Genomic DNA, 17,416 nt, shown 5'->3' on the forward strand with positions numbered 1-17,416 from the left:
CAAGTGTTTAAGGCAAATTACTATCTGACCACTGACCTAAGAGAACAGGAACTTCAGTGGCCACACACAATAAGGAATACAGATTTTACAAAATTATTTCGGAAAAGCCACTAAACAAATCAATAACAACTACCACAAGCAACAACAGCAACCCAAAAAACCTGTAGAGGGGGAAGAAGCTGATTTCCAAAGTTGCTACATTATAATATTCAAAATTTCCAGTTTTTCAACAAAAATTCATGAGTTGTGCAAAAAAAAAAAGACAAAAGGAAGAATGGAGAGGAAGGAGAAGGAGAAGGAGGAGGGGGAGGGAAAGGGGGAAGAGGAAGAGGTGGAAGAAAAGGAGGAGGATGAGAATGTATGTCCCACATATAGGAAAATCATCAATTAATAGAAGCTGTCTCTGAGGAAACCCAGACATGGGGCTTACCAGGAAATCAATTATGTAATCAACTATTTTAAATCTGTTCAAAGAGCTCAAGGAAATCATGTACAAAGAACTGAAAGAAACCATGAGAATGCTATCTCACCACACAGAGAATATCAACAGAGATAGAAATTATTTTTTTAAATTGGGCAGGGGAGAATTCAAACAGAAATCCAGAAGTTGAAAGAATAACTGAAACAAAAAAAATCATTAGAGGAACTAAACAGAAGATTTAGAGAGGCAGAAAATAATACGAAAACTTGAAGATAGGTCAGTTAAGATTAACTAGTCTGAGGAATAGATAATGAAGAAAAATAATCAGAGCTAAGAATCCCATGGGACATCAAGAAGAATACTAACATACACATAATGGGAGCCCCAAAAAGAGAGGTGAGGAAGAAAAGAGCAGAAAGAATATTTGAAAAATTCATGGATGAAAACTTCTCAATTTGATGAAAAATATTAACCTACATACCAAAAAGCTCAATGAATTCCAAGGAGGATAAATCAAAGAGATCCAAACTAAGAAACATAATAAAACTCTCAAAATCCAAGACAAAGAGAGAATCTTGAAGGTAGCATGATTGAAGCAACTCATCATACCAAGGGATCCTCAATAAGAAATATAGCTGATTTTGCATCAGAAACGATGGAAATTGGAAGACAGTGAAATGACATATTCAAAGAGATGACAGAAAAAGAAAAAAAAAGCTGTTAACCAAGAATTCTATATCTAGCAAAACTATTCAAAATTAAAAGAGAAATTAAGACATTCCCAGATAAACAAAAACTGAGAGCATTTGTTGTTAGTTTACCTGGCCTACAAGAAATGCTAAAGAGAATCCTTAAAAGGACACTAAACAATAACTAAAATGCACACAAAGAAATAAAAAACACTTTTAAAGGTGACTATATGGGTAAATATGAAAGTCACTATTGTGTAGTTTAGGTTAGTAACTCCTCATTCTTTCCATATTATTTAAAATACAACTGCATAAAATAATAATTATAAACCTATGTTATTGGGCACACAAATGTATACAGATGTAATATGGGACAATAAAGGGAGGCAGAGCTATATAAGGGCAAAGTTTTTTGCTTTTGTTTGTTTTTTTTACTACTGAAACTAAATTGATTTCAATCTAAACAAGATTAGTATAAATTGAGGGCAACCATTAAAAAGGTAACTCAAAAATATATAGTAAAAAAATGACAAGAATATTAAATTGGTAAACTAAAAAATTACTTAATATATAAGAGGGCAGAAATGGAGGGATTAAGAAATAAAAACTATAAGACATAGAAAACAAATAGCACAATGGCAGAAGACAATTTTCATTATCAATGATGACATTAAGGACAAATGGATTAACTCTCCTATTAAAAGACGAGATTTGGCAGAACACACTAAAAAAATGGTTCTACTACAAGAGATTCACTTTAGATTCAAAGACTCAAATAGGTTGAAAGTGAATGAATGGAAAGATATTTCATGAAAATAGTAGCCAAAAAGAACTGGAATGACTATATCAGTATCAGACAAAATAGACCTTAATATAAAAATTATTACAGACAAAGAAGAAGAGTACATGATTTTAAAAAGTCAATGCATCACGAAGATATAATAATTATAAAAATGTACACACATAACAGAGCTCCAAAATGTATGAATCAAAAACTGATAGAATTGAAAGGGAAAATAGATAGTTCAATAGTAACAGTTGGAATCTTCAATACCCCACTTTCGCTAATGGATAGAACAACCAAACAGAAGACAGCAAACAAACAGATATATTCCACAGATGAAAGGTGTCCTTTACCTATGTACCACCACATTACATGAGATAAACTCTGGCACAGTATGATTTTTCAGCTATTTTTTATACTGTTGTCAAATTAGATTAATAGTTATGTTTTAACATTAAATGTAGTTATAAATACAAATTTTAATATTTGTTCATATTAAAATTGAGGAAAATGTGAACTTCAATTATCCTCCCCAATTTTTCTTCAATACTAACATACAGAAAATCAACTTTACATTAAACAATTATAAAATTCCCACTAATAAAAGTTTATTTTTGAAATTACTAAACCATAGTTAAAAATGTCCGATTAAGTTATTAAATTATGATTAAATCAAAGAGAAATCTGTTGAACAATAATTTGCCTGGCAGCTACATTTCCAAATATCTCTTTTTCCCCTATTTAAAACACTATTTAAAACAAAAGATTTAAATGACATTTTTTTTATTAAAAGCGGCCTCAGCCACATTTTCTTTGAAAATGTATATTGCAGAAAACTAACATAAGAAAGCAAAAGGAAACGGAACATAAGTTATATATTTTATTCTAGATAGCATGCCTAGTTCTTGGTATTTTAGCTTAATGTGTCCTACTCATTTTCAATCCATGGGTACATAAAGAAAAAAACTTACTTGGAAAGCAAAGAAGATATATAGTTTGCTTTAAGATTTCTAGCTATGTAAAGAGAATTTCTTTTACGTCTCTTTCTCCAAGTCAGTTTAGCTCTACTGTATCGAATGAATTTCATTCTCCAATCTTAACTCTATAATTATTATAAATGCACATTTGTTTAAAAATTAGAAAACATCCTTTTTCTCTATTTCGTTGTCTCCTATTAAAGTCTTACAACCTGTTGATTTGCTTTTTAAATCAAATTAATTAAAACCTGTGAGACCGAGTAAAAGGATGCATTAAATATTTAGTTCCAAAAAAGCAATAATTAAAAACCTATTTTATTATTTTTTCATAGTGATACTCAAACATAAATGAATGCTCACATTTATTATCCACTAGCTCAAATTTTTTAATATATTCCAGGTGAAAAATACATACCCATGACCCATTGCACCATTAGCTGGTTTTACTATAAAAGTTTTCTGCTTTCTTTTTTTCTTCAGTTCTTTCATATAGTTCTGGAATTGCGTATATTCAGCAGGGAAGATCCATGTTCGAGGAACAAAGGTATAATCCAGAGGCCTAGACTTGATCATTCTGTAAATCAGAGATAATAAGAAAAGTAATTTCTATTCAAATTTTTCTAAATTTTCATTCTCTGTGCTACTGACATTTACTACAAAGATTTAAATCCCTCTGTTTCTTCATGAATTGAGTCATTCATTGATTCATTCAGGAAACATCTATTAAACATCTACTGTATGCTAGGTACTATTCTAGACACTGGAAATACATCGGTGAAAAAATAGACACAATTATCTGTTCTATATACTAATTTACATATTAGTAGAGCAACCACTCATTTGACTATATATCATGTGCTAGGTACTGAGGATATTAAGATTACTATGGTCTCTTCCCTAAGGAATTAATAGGTGCAATAAAGGCATACAGTGTGAGATAATATGTGCAGTCATTAACTCTACTCAGGGATGCAGGTGAGCAGTAGGAAATGGTTCATAGCCAGGTATCATTCATATAATTTCTTTAAAGATGAATTTGAGATCTCTGGGTCATCCATAGGGAAGAGTTTTTGATCACCTTTTATGCCAGTGTTTTTAGGAGTTTATCTGAGAAAACTATGTGAAGCTTTGAGTCAGTAGAGGTTTTGTTTATATGAACTATGTGTGTCTATACATGTAATTTTGTGACTACAATGTATGTTCTAATATTTTTGTATTTACTACAAATCAGGTTGACTATTTGATATAACTTAGAGATATGTAACTTAGAGATAAAATGTTTACTTCTGATGAATCCCAAATGCTAGCCATTTTGTACATATTGATTCCCAATAAAAATGAATTTGAAATATTTAAAATATTATCTATTAAAAAAATCTGTTCAGAAAAAGATCTTTTTTATAAATATATGCAAGTCTTTTATAGCTGAGCAGATTATTACCCTAAAATGAAATTAGTAAAAACTAAAGTGGAACCATAATATACAGTATGCACAGAGGTAGGGCCTACATTCTAAGACTAGGGTATGGAATACATAAGCCACTTGGTCTCCACAATTGGAGGTTCACACAGTTATATTTCGAGTGCTCTTTCAAGAGAATCCTGTAAGAAAGTTATGTTTCCATTATGAGAGGGGAAATAATTACCAAATCCATCTTTCAAATCCAGAATAAGCCAATAAGCTAACTAAGCTCAGTACAAACATTGACTAGTTTGAAAGACACACACACACACACACACACACACACACACACACACACACACATACAGATCTAAAGGAACAACAATAATAATGCTGTGTTTGTTTCTGTTTTCAACACCTTTAAATGTATTTATTATATTTGTAACAATGATATAAAATTAGATGAAATTAAAGCTTTAATTAGAACAATATATTTTTAAAACTAACCTTATACTATTGATTAATAACATTCTTTCACATGTGTATTCAGAAAAAACTCAAGCACACATATATTCAAGAGAAATACTTTATTTCATTTAGATAATGTAGAACAGATCATTTGATGTAAAAATGTATAGCTTCAAAACAGACATGTGGTCTTGTTTAGAAATTTGGGAATCCGGGATAGTTTCTGTTCATTGCTCTGTCATGGTGCTCTGTCATGGATTTACTAAATTATATTAAACACGTGATTTAGTTAATTCTATTTTTACATTACTAGGTCAACTCTTTTTTCTATTAGGAGGTTATTTTTTTCCTTAAGGAGAACTCCAAGGGTTCTATAGAGTAGGAAATTGCCTATTTGCAATAGCTTACTAATGAGTCTACATTTAACCCTCTTGCCTCTCTCAACCATAGAGACTTCAGTTCTCTACAAAGCAGCCAGAATGATCTTTTCAAAATGAAATCTGGTCATATTAGCAACTTCACCTCCCATTCCTCTCCTATGGTATTTAGAATAAAGACCATAATCATAAAAATCACCCTTCAGCTAATCTCTTCTCCATTCTCGATCAATATCTCTGTGCTCCAGCTATACTTGGCCTTATTTCAGTATCTTGACTATTCATGCTTTCTCCTACCACATGACCTCAGCCCATGCCATTCTTCCTGCCCAGAAGACTGTTACCTACCACCTTCACCAGTAAACTCCTACTCATCATTTATATTTCATCTTCCATATCACTTCCTCAGGGAATTTCTCTAATGCCTTCCAAAGTTAGAGTCCCTTACTATGCACCGATTTAGAATGATGTACTTTTACTTCAGAATATTACACAGTTGCAATCCAAAGTTATAAAAGCTATAAATCTGCTTTTGATCACCCCATGTGCCCAGAGCCCAGCACAGTACCTGGCATATAATAGATAGTTAATAAATATGTGTTCGGGGAAAATAAATGACTTAAATGAAACACATATCTAAAACTTTACAGAGGTACTTCCCTCTCCTCTGAAATCCATTCTTCCCATAATCCCTATATTAAGCAATCAAAACACATACACAATATCCTAAGCCAGAAACCTAGGAATCATCTTGGAGACTTCTCTCCCCCTCCTCCTCTTTAATTCTTACATCATAACTGTTTTCAAGTCCTATTGATTCTATGTCCTTCGTATTTTTCAGATTTATTTTCTCTTCCCCATTCCCACTCTATCTTTCTTTTGGTTTATCAGATGTTCATTATTTCTCACCTAGATATTCACATTCATCTCCTTCTCCAGGGCTTTCTCCCTCTAGTCTTACCTTCACTGAATCCATTATCTACACTGCCACCAACATTATTAAAAACATGTTATTTCTGTGCTTAAATCTATTAAATAAATCCTCATTTCTCTCAAGATAACCAAAATGTTTGCTGAATAGTTAAAGCGGTTAAGGAATCAATGATTAAATGATTAAATAAAACATAATAACATGGCATACACAGCCTAGTCTTTGCATTAACTTCAGCATCATCTGAAGTCGAGCCTCCTAACATCCTATATAACTACAGAAACTGCTTACAATTCCCCAAACATATCATGTTGGTTTAAGTCTCCATATATTCTCTCCCACTGTTGTCTTTGCCTTCAATCTCCTTCCTTCCTTTTCAAAGGGTGAAATCCTATACATTTTTCAATATCCATCTCATATTTAATTTCTCCAGAAAGCCTTCCCCGCTCTCCCAAAAATAATCTCTCTCACCATCTTTGTCACCATCATACATTGATTCTAGCTCAAATGTGGCACCATCAAACTATATTATATGCATCAGTCTTTCTCTCACTAAAATGTGAGTTCTAGGCAGGAACTAGTCCTTATTTATTTTGTTTACTTAAAAATTAGCAGTCCCTAGAGTATAAAATAGACATGCAAAAACATTTGTTTAGTGAATGGATGTATAAGCTTTCACATAGATAAATACAAATAGTTCTTTAATCACACATGTTTTACTAACCTTTCTCTGTGAAAGAGATCTCTTTTAAATTTTTTTCTCAATTTATCACTCAACTTTCTTAAATTAAAAAAAAAAACTTGTCAACAGAAATATAAACTATGTAAAAATTCTACAGTTCATTTAGTATAACATGTAAGTAACTGTGAATAGTTTTTCCCACAAAAATAGATTGTAACTCTAAATAGTACTATCAGAAATAAATATATGTGCATGTATATCCATGGATGGGCACATATATATGTGTCTATGTGTATGTGTGTACACTCATGCACCTACTACGGTGCCTGGCACATATTAGATGCTCAATAACCAGTATATGAATACACACATGCACACACGGTATTAATACAACAGATTAGTTCTCACAAGGTTGAATGGAAAACAAGTAAGTACATATTTAATAAAAAGTAAAAAGAGTACTGAGATTCTAGAAACCAAGATTCTGCTCCAACTCTATTTGTTTGACTTCTGCTCCAACTCCATTTGTTTGCAAGATATTATTTGTTTGACTTCTGCTCCAACTCTATTTGTTTGCAAGATATTCATTTCTCTGACCCTGTTACCTCCTCCGCAAAGTGGAAGACTAGAACCGGAGAACCTTTAACCCCGCTAGCTCTAAAATTCTATCTCGTCCATCAAAATATAATTTCAAATCAATGTAACTTTGTGGATGATAGCACTACCATATTTAAAATGTAAATTTTGAACAGGTCTTTTCTATTACAAAAAAAATAAAGAAAGATTACTTGGTCATATTTCTTGCTAAGAAATCCTTCCTACAGATCTCCCCCATTCCTGGAAAATGGTTGATCCTCTGAAAAATAAAAAGATAAACATTAATATTCTCATTGACTTAATATATTCATTTATACTACATCTGTTACATCTGTTCTTTGAGTTTTCATGTTTTAATAAACTGACCATTAGTAATGTAAAATATTTAAATTAAATGACCTATGGTGAATTAAACCATCTATGGTAATCAGAGAATGAAATTGCAAAATTTTAAGGAAATCAGAAAAGGTGTTTTCACAGACATTAAAGTTATTCATACAGATATGCATAGTAGAAAGACTGGTCAAAATGGACTTATTTCTTCCCTAGAGCAAATTTTGTATTACTTTCTATACTAAACAGACGAAGAACTATACGAAATGTCAGTTGTCTAAAATTCCGTGCATTTAACTTTTTAGTTTGATGTATATTTTAAATGTTTGTTTTACATCCTAAAAATAAAAGAATGAAGCCAGATTACACACAGCCAATATTACAAAGTATTTCCACATCCTGATCTCTATGAAATCTATTCCACATCACTCATCTTTAAGCACAATGCAAGGCATCAGCCTAGGAAGATTTCTTCTATCAGTTCTTCCTTAAAGATGGAAAGAGGTTAAAAGTTAAATTTGAAAGAATGTAGGCTTCATATGAAGAGTCAATATAACTGGATAGCAACAAAACAGACTATTCAGATAACTTAAGACTAAAATTTAACATGTCAACATATTAAGAAATCTTATCTAAAGAAAATTATAAGGGAAGTCATATAACGTTCCTAACGAGCAATAATTGGGCATAATTAATTCCCCACCTGATAATTTTGCAGTTCTGCAATCTTCTCCTGCTGAACCGCAGAATCACACCATATAAGGTTACTTGTTTCATCCTCATCTGGAGTTTTCATAAATCCCATTTCATCTATTACTAAACGAACTGCAAGTAAACAGTTAAGTTAAACCAAAATCATACTTCTGAAATATATTCACTGGGGAAATATTTCACTGGCAAAATATCTATAAGTTATAACACAACCTTATTTTCAGTTACAACAATTTATTGAGGGCCAACTTATCCTCCACAGTAACTGAGAACTGTTTTTACCCTGCACCCAAAATCCTTAGTTTCAATCCTCTGAGATTTTAACAGGTACACAACACTGCTAAAGAGTTTAGTGATTATTCATGGCACAAAGAAAACACACACACAGCTGAGACAACACCCTACTCAGGAAAATGTACTTTTATGGCTTTTTTGTGACCTTGGGCAGGTACAAAAGGGAAAAGAAAAAACAGCCCCTGATTATTAGACCTATGCTATACTTTCCACTTCCCTAGTTCAAATTATCTTTAGCAGTTAAAACCAAGTCAGCTATGTCAACGCAGGATCAGAAATAATAAAGCAGAATCCACTGCAGGGATTTAGAAACTGGTCCTCCCACCTGTTCCAAATCCTCTAGTCCTTCTGAAAACATTTATGCTCAGATAAAGGTTGCTTTTTAGTACAAATTTTATATATGTATATATGTGTATATATATACATATATGTGTGTATATATACATATGTGTATATATACATATGTGTGTATATATACATGTGTGTGTATATATATATACACACACACAGACATACAGATGCTTCTCTCTGATTCAGATAACACAATTAACATATTGACATTTTTCATCCAATAAATTTCAAGCTTATTCTTACCTAGAATAAAGATAAGCAGAATACTTAGGATAAATTTGGAGTTCTGTCTAATAGAATGGTGTAACTATATATAGTGCTTCAGCGTTTTATTTGTAAATGTTTTACTTTTACTGATACTCAATATATAAGGAGAAATGGTAAAAAGGGATCAATTGACAAATTGGTAGTTACAAAATAGTCATGAGATGTAAAGCAGAACATAGGGAATATAGTCAATAATATTATAATAACTATGTATGGTGCCCGGTGGGTACTAGACTTATCAGGAGGATCACTTCGTAACTTATGTAAATATCTAACCACTATGCTGTACACCTAAAACTAATGTAAAATAATATTGAATGCCAACTATAATTGAAAAATAAAATTTTTTAAAAAGGGATCAATTGACTGAATTTACTTGGCTCAAGCATGAACTGAGTTGTAGACACCTGTTGGTCTCAAGTCTTAGGGACTCTTGACTGTTTTTTTGGCTGAGGAAAACAAAAGAACTTCTTATGCAGTAATGCCTACAGCACAGGTATAAAAGAGGAGGACAGTGACTGGAAGTGGATGAGGCTGGAGAAGGAACTGTTGAGCTGAAGTTACTGTTTTCCGTGAAAGTCTCAGTAAAACTTGGGGTTGTTCTGAAGGCCCAGATGATAATGCTCAAGAGTTGGGGAAAGAGCTGCTCCTCTCATCTGCCACAGACCACCAGGTAGCTTTGGCATCCTGAGGGCTCAGGAGTTGCTATGCCACCCAGAGCTCCTGGGCAGGGCCAGGGCAACAGCGACACAGCCTGGGAGACTCCTTTAACTGACTCATAAGAAAAAAACAATGATCAGGTCAAAACAGCAGCTCAGGAGCAGACTTGTACCTGAGTAAATGAGAAACACTGTCTGCAGCCTATCAGAAATAACTGGGAAGACCTTGATGACAGAAATGGAACCAGAATCAGTGTGAAGAATGCTAATGCAACTTCGACCTTCTAGAAACTTGCTGGGAAAGTGAAAAGGAACCGCATTTTCTTTAAATCGAGGTTCCCTATGAAACCCACAAGAACCTTAAAAGTAATTGGGAGGATGTTAACACCACATATCAGTCACTTTTACAATGGTCATTTTATTCTTGTTTTTTCACTCTAGAAAAATATGCTGTAAGTATACCCTGTCCTTCTCACAACTCACCCTCTCACACTGACTTGGTTAGTCTTTCCCCCTGAGGAACACTGTTGGAACAGAGTATTGGGGGATCTCAATTCCAGAGAAATATTCCATTGATTGCTGATAAACTTCGGTGAGCTACTATAAATGGAAATGAGATTCCCAAAGATTAATGAGACTAAGAATAATTAACATCCTTGAGGTTCATATGATTTTCCACAATTCCTTTAATGCAAAATTATTAATAAAAGAGGAATATTATTTGAGCACTTATGGTATTTATAATGAGTTTTGCAATGCTGGGCAAAAGTATCTTAATTTAAAGCAATTAATATTTTTATCTGCTCTCTACACCGCAGATACTGTTTACATGTAAAAACTAGAATTTCATTAATAAAAAAGCAACAGCACCATTAAAATACTTTTTAAAGCACAGAGAGAAATATGTTTTTACCTTATTCTTTGAGTCAGGTTCTCATTGTTCAATAAAAATCTCAAATTTTACACTGTTCATTTTATGTTTAACATTTTACTCTATTTAATTAATGTTCATATAATTTTACACTTAATTTTAAAATTCAGTTTAATAAAAATCATCCCACTAATAACTAAAGGTTTTAGTTTATGTTGATGTTCTACTTGATTGCTGACATGTTAAATATCTCATAAAAAATAAAATTTTATAGAAGGCATTTAAAAATCCATTACATAAGATATATCTCTCTGAATTTCCACATTGCTTTCAACGTCAAACTAGTTTTTCCAACAAGTATGAAAATTTCATGTTTGTGAGACCTACCAATTTCAAACTTTGTCCCAGCAACGTTTGCTGTAATTGTTCCCTTCTTTTTCTTCTTTCTGACTTTCCTTTTCATTGCGCTTTGATAAGGCAATTCTGTATTCAGATCCAGGGGAGAGGGTCCCTGAATAACTTCAAAAGAAATGTAAACCAACCAAATATCATTGAAATAATGGAAGCTCCATACCAGACACCACAAATGTTTTCCCACAAAAAGGTAAAATTATAACTTCTGGTTCTTTAAAGTCTCCAATTAATTTTTAATGCTTAAAAAAAATTAGCAGTGATGATCTATAATGCATCTATTTTCTGTAATGTGATTAAGTCAACCTGCTTACCTCTCTCTTGAGGCAGAGATGGCATTATTGCCTGTGTTGATTAGCAAGCAGAGTGTGCTCTGTACCAAGCTCTCAGGAAATCTGGAAGGCCCACATTAGTCTAAGTAGGATATGGCTCCAAATCACTGAAAGTTCCTATCATATTATCTTGGTGGAACACTCAGATTTCAGGCCATGGAAGTTATGGGATATGAGGATACCTGTAGGGATTTTAAAAGAAAGTCATTTAGAAAACCACTTTTGTGAATTATTTTTTTTTGATATCTGCCAATACTATTCTTTTTAAAAGTCAAGTAAAGATGAAAGTTAATGTATTTAATCAACAAATATTTGTTAATTTATTAAATTTTATGCAAAATGCCAAGCAATAGTTCTCTGTTCTAAAATGTGTACAGTCTAGAAGAGATTGTTTTAGTTAAGTCACATCATGTTTACAAACAATAAATAAGATGTCATATACAAATAATAACAATAACATATTCAGTACCATTTATTGAACACTTACTTGGCCACTTATACCACTTAATCTTTCAACAAAACTATGAGGTAGTAGTTCTTATCCTCTTCTTTTCCCCTCCTCCCATCTTATAGATAAATAAACGAGCACAAAAAGGAGAAATCTTTACCAAGAAAGCAAGTGACAAAGTAGAGATAAAAATTAACATCTCTCTGATGTCAAAACCAGTGGAAACCCATACGACCTTCAACCCAATGCCATAAGCTAACTGCTTTTATTTATTTTATTTTTTAATTTTTTTTCTAATTGCTTTTAAAATGAAACAGTGAAATAAATGCCAAGCTAGAGCTCACATGCCGACAGAATACAGAGAAAATGATTCCTTTTTATAGTATATGTGTGATGGGAAGAGGGGCGGGTAGACTTTATTAAATAGACATTTGAATTGTGCCTTTAAAAACGAAAGCAATTTTAAAAGGCAGATAATTGGAAGAGTCATTACTATGATGACCATATTTGGCCACACACAGGAATGCAATAAACATTTTTTTAATGAATGAGTTCATTGGATTTGGCTACACCTTAACATGAACTATATTACACTTCATTTATATTTTCATTATGTATGTATGAACCTAAGTATTTATGCCCTAGGTATTTTCCACATAAGGACATTAAGGCTAAATAAGTTAAACAAATCAAGGTAATACAGTTTATAAATAGAAAACCTAGGCCTTGAATCCAATTCTGATTATCCTATTCACCTGTTCACTAAGCCCCACTATTTTCAGACACCATACGAATATGCTATATAGATGTAAAAGAAGTTTGCAACCCTATTTCTGTTCAGATTGCAAGATATGGGTATAGTCTGGGACTTCACAATGTTTCAAACCAAACAGCGAAAATCACAGTAAGCATCCTTAACCTGATCTCTGCTCCCAATTCCAAGCTGGAAATAGACAAGATTACTTTTCAGAATAAAAGAAAGGAACAGTCTAAAGTTCAGCTTGATTTATTTTTGGAAGCTTTCTGATACCTCAGCAAGGCAACTATTTGAGTTTATAAGTCCTTGTCCAGCATCTTGTTACTGGAGTAAACAAAGACCCTCTTATGGAAACAGAGTACTTAGTACTTTGAAAGTAGGTAACAAAGTCAACAAGAGTCTGGACACAGTGCTTGCCTAACTATACTAACAATAAAATAGTAATCGTTATAGGCTCTAAAAACAGATTTGTTAATTTCTGAATTCAAAACAAGAACTGTTATTCTTTCTCCCATCCACACAGGAATTTAAAGGCCTTAAAGTTAGTCTATCCATATACATGCTTTCCTTAATTCCATTTATGATTTGGTAAATAACAAAAGTGTTTTAGCAAAGTCAAGAACTTAATTCTACCATCCCAATTTTAAACATTTCATTTTATTTTAACCAAGAGATTTGAGATGGCCAATTGATCACACCACTGAGCCGTGGTTACCTACTTTAAGTTACTTCTGAAATACTTTAACCTAATAGTCTCTTAAACTTGGCTGCAAAGATAAATCACCTGAGGAGCTTTTGAAAATCCTGGTGCCCAGGCTGCATCCCAGATGCAGGTGTGGCCCCGACATCAGTATTTTTATGACTCTTCAAATGATTCTAGTGTGCAGCACAGGTTGAAAACCTGTGCTGTAAGCACATAATGGCACTGAAGCAAAAAACAGTTAATTATACACATCTTAAATTATAAGAAAAAAGTAAAACAAGGAAGAAAACTCGTAACTGTATAAAAAAGGTCAAATAGGTAGAAATCGTCTATAAAAATTCTCATGCCTATTTCAACAAAAAAAATCGGGGAAAAGAATTAGGAGATCAACAGATATCGATTTCTAAGACAAAGAAACAATTCTACTTTGCAAATAAAGAAGCCATTTCCAAAAAGAATCAGTTTTCCAAAATTTCAGGCAAATGGTAACCTTGAATGTAGAACTTCAAATGCTACCATGCAAAACAAGAGGTACACAAGAGTGAAACAATAAAAAGTAATTCTAATACATTTGCGCTAGAGTACCCTTTCTTTACAGTTCTTCCTGTTGAATTTCTACCTATTATTTAAAATCCAGATAGATATCCACTTTTTCCTTAAAGTTTCCTCTGATCATGTCTGAAGAAATTCCTACCTCCCTCTTCTGGTCCATCACAGAGACTAATATTTGTACCCTCATCATATAACCAACTATAAAACCAAGAAGGTAAGCTCCATGAAGATGGTGGTTTTCTTTTTTCTATTGTGTTCACTGCTCCACTCACAGAGCCTAGTTTAGTGCCTGACTGTGCTCTATAAGTACATGAATTTAAAGGGGGGGGGGGGACAATTAATTAGCAACTAGGAGCCAGTAAACTTGGTAATGGAGCTCTGAAAAACAAATATATATCATTTACAATATATTATTTTCACAATTTTAAGTGAAAAAAATCAAAGTACATAAAAGTTTACATTTGGGTAAAATGACAGAAGAATATATGGAATATATGCCCAGGTAGTAGTGGCCTGTTGTGGCTGGGGGCTAAGTTAAGGGGTACTTACTTTTATGTATACTCTTTAGTGCCCCGGGCGTGTATTACCTATTCAAAAAGTTAAATATATATGATAAAAGTTTGTGTCAACATTTACCATGTTAATAGCAAAACCCTTTAAATTTTATATTTCGATTAGTTGAAAATAATTTCATTTATATGAAAGTATAATATGAAAATAACACTGAACAAGAATTCAATTAGAATTCTTATCCTTTACTTTGCCAGTTACCAGATAGATGACTTAATTTCTTAATATGCAACAGAAAGGAATGGTTCTTTCTAACCCTAAAGTATAAAATGTCAACCAATGAAGATAGCATTGCTGATTTTTTTTTATGACAAGAAGACAAAACATGTTTTGAGTAAGTAACATGAGGGAAACTCGCACCTTCCCCAACAATCCCCAAAAATCCATGCCCTGGTGAATGCTATATATGGTCTCTTTGTACATATTTATGAAATTGTACCATATCAGAGATTACTAAAATAATCTAACAAAAGGTCAATGGGAACTAGAATTAAGGTTAAACTCAAAAAATGTAAAACAATATTAAATAAAATGTAATTTTTATGGTGAGGAGGAGAAGGAGAAAAGAACCAATATAAACCAGTACCTACTGTGTGTTAAGCAATTTCACATAACTTTGTGTGAATTTAGTTCCCCCAATAAATGCCCCAATTTTATTCTAATTTTACAGATGGGAAAATTTAGATTCTGTGGTTGAATAACCTGCCCAAAGTCACACCCAATGTGTGACAATGAAGTGGTTTTTCTCTAAAGCTCATGTTCCTTCCCACTTTTGTGCTACCTTCAAAATTCAGTCTTTAAACATGACATATTGAAAATTTCACAAATAATCTTAATTCTGCATGACTAGAACTATATTATAAGCTACAGAATGAGAGTAAGAGAATCAAACTGTGGCTTAAAATGTGGTTGGAATCACAAAGTTGCATCAGATTTAATTTCTCTTCTTGGAACATCTATGTGGCTATCCATACCCAGACTGTCTTTCTCGTTTCTCCTTCATGAGCATACTGCAATTCAACAAAAACTATAATGTATCAGCACTGTTCCTAGGAAACAAAATGTATAAAAATTTTCTTTCTTGTGGCACTTGCATCCTAGTGGGGGAAGAGACAAACAATAACAGTAAACATATTAAATAAGTAAAATAAAGAAAATACTAAGTATGTGGGGAAGGAGGGAAGCTGGATAGATCAGAAGTGTGGGAGGAAAGGAAGAAGGGCTGCAATATTAAATGTTGTATCCAGATAGGTCTCACTGGGAAGGTGATATTTTAAGGAGAGTGATGACTTGTTATCACGTGGAGTTATTAAAAATATTATGCATATGTGCACATAGGGGCATGTGTGAATGCATGAATGTAAACATGTGTGATGGGGAGAGAATGGAGAAATATACTACTTTCTGTGGTACTAAAATAATCTTTACACCCTCCAACATAGTTCTTTTGGCTAAATCCTGGTTTTACTATGCACTGTATTTATTTTCTACCTTGATTTTAAAATTACTATTCTCACACTGACAAGGAATAGAACAACATGTCTCACAATGGATGTAAGTAGTTTTATATAGTTTTGATAATGTGTCAGTTTTCTGAATGGGGGGAAGATGCAGGAAGACCCTAACCCCTCCCCTCCACCTTGTGTCCCCAATACTGACATTAGATTTGCACACACTCCTGATGACTCTATTTGGTAAGCTCCTAACATCATAATTTTTGACATCTAGCTCACACCTACCCCACTTCCACACTTGCTATCCTATTGTATTTTTCAATTCTCAAAACACATTTAAAAAAGTCTTTATTAGTCAATACAGGCTATCTATTGTTATAATAATAAACAACCCCCAAATCTCAGGAGCTTAAAACAACTAAGACGTATTTATTGGTCATGCTACATGCCAACCAAAGACTGGCAAGGGTGCTCCACATATCATAGTTACACAGGAACCCACGCTATCAGAGCAGCCGTCATCCTAACAGGTACCAGTCACTGTGCCAGAGTCAAAGGAAGTTTTGGAGGATCTCATACAGGCAACTAATGACACATAAAACTTCTGCTCATAATTCAATGGCCTGAAGCAGTCACTTCACCCCAGCCAATAGAGTTAGGAAGTACAATCATAGCAACTGACCAGCTAAGAAAGAAAAGCCAGTAAGTAACACTACTAACCATTAAAGACTCCAACCTTGATTACTTCCTATTTGAACCTAGCTACTCACCCACCCCCTAGACACTATTTTCTAGTTCTCCATTTAGAGGATTCGCCCCTGCCTGGAAAAAAAAAAAAATGCTGAGACTCTGTACTGCATCCAGTCTATCCATTGGCTTTACACAATTAAACTTGTCTATCCTGAGATGCTATGGATTGAAATAACAATGATGATGGGGAGGAAGAAGACAAGGAGGAAGATAGGGTTGATGCGGTCACTTATGTAAAATACACTGTGTGCCAGGCACTCTTTCAGGTTTTTACATATAAAACTCTGATCTCCATAACCCTGAAAGTTTGTGTTGTTATTATCTCCATCAACAGTGATTTTTTAAAAAGATGTATAATAAACAATAGTATTAAAATACAAATTATAAGAACATTTTTAAATGATAAGAATTCTGCAAATTTGCCTCAAGGCAATCCTCTCCAGATTCATAAACTGGAATTATCCGATGAAAGATGTTTCTACTACTTTCAAAAAATAATAAATATAGCAAAAATTACATCCAATATCCAATTAAACTTTTACTTTGGTGGAGGGGAGGGGACACTCTCCATACACACATAATGTGTTATTTGCAGAAAAGTTACTACGGGTAGCAGTCAGAAATC

The 17,416-nt window shown here is 33.1% G+C and overlaps 1 protein-coding gene across 1 annotated transcript in view; it reads right to left on the reverse strand.

The window, feature by feature from the left end:
* Positions 1 to 17,416, reverse strand: part of TTLL7 (tubulin tyrosine ligase like 7) — a 135,183-nt gene that overhangs the window by 81,392 nt on the left and 36,375 nt on the right. The window contains exons 2-6 of the mRNA XM_011355686.2: positions 11,540 to 11,739; positions 11,202 to 11,333; positions 8,365 to 8,486; positions 7,520 to 7,587; positions 3,287 to 3,445 (exon numbers count right to left, since the gene is read on the reverse strand). Of these exons, the coding sequence (XP_011353988.1) occupies positions 3,287 to 3,445; positions 7,520 to 7,587; positions 8,365 to 8,486; positions 11,202 to 11,333; positions 11,540 to 11,564 (506 nt within the window). The 5' untranslated portion in view covers positions 11,565 to 11,739. The remainder of the gene's footprint in view (positions 1 to 3,286; positions 3,446 to 7,519; positions 7,588 to 8,364; positions 8,487 to 11,201; positions 11,334 to 11,539; positions 11,740 to 17,416) is intronic.

Source organism: Pteropus vampyrus, unplaced genomic scaffold (genome assembly GCF_000151845.1).
Source record: "Pteropus vampyrus isolate Shadow unplaced genomic scaffold, Pvam_2.0 Scaffold22, whole genome shotgun sequence".
Lineage (NCBI taxonomy): Eukaryota > Metazoa > Chordata > Mammalia > Chiroptera > Pteropodidae > Pteropus > Pteropus vampyrus.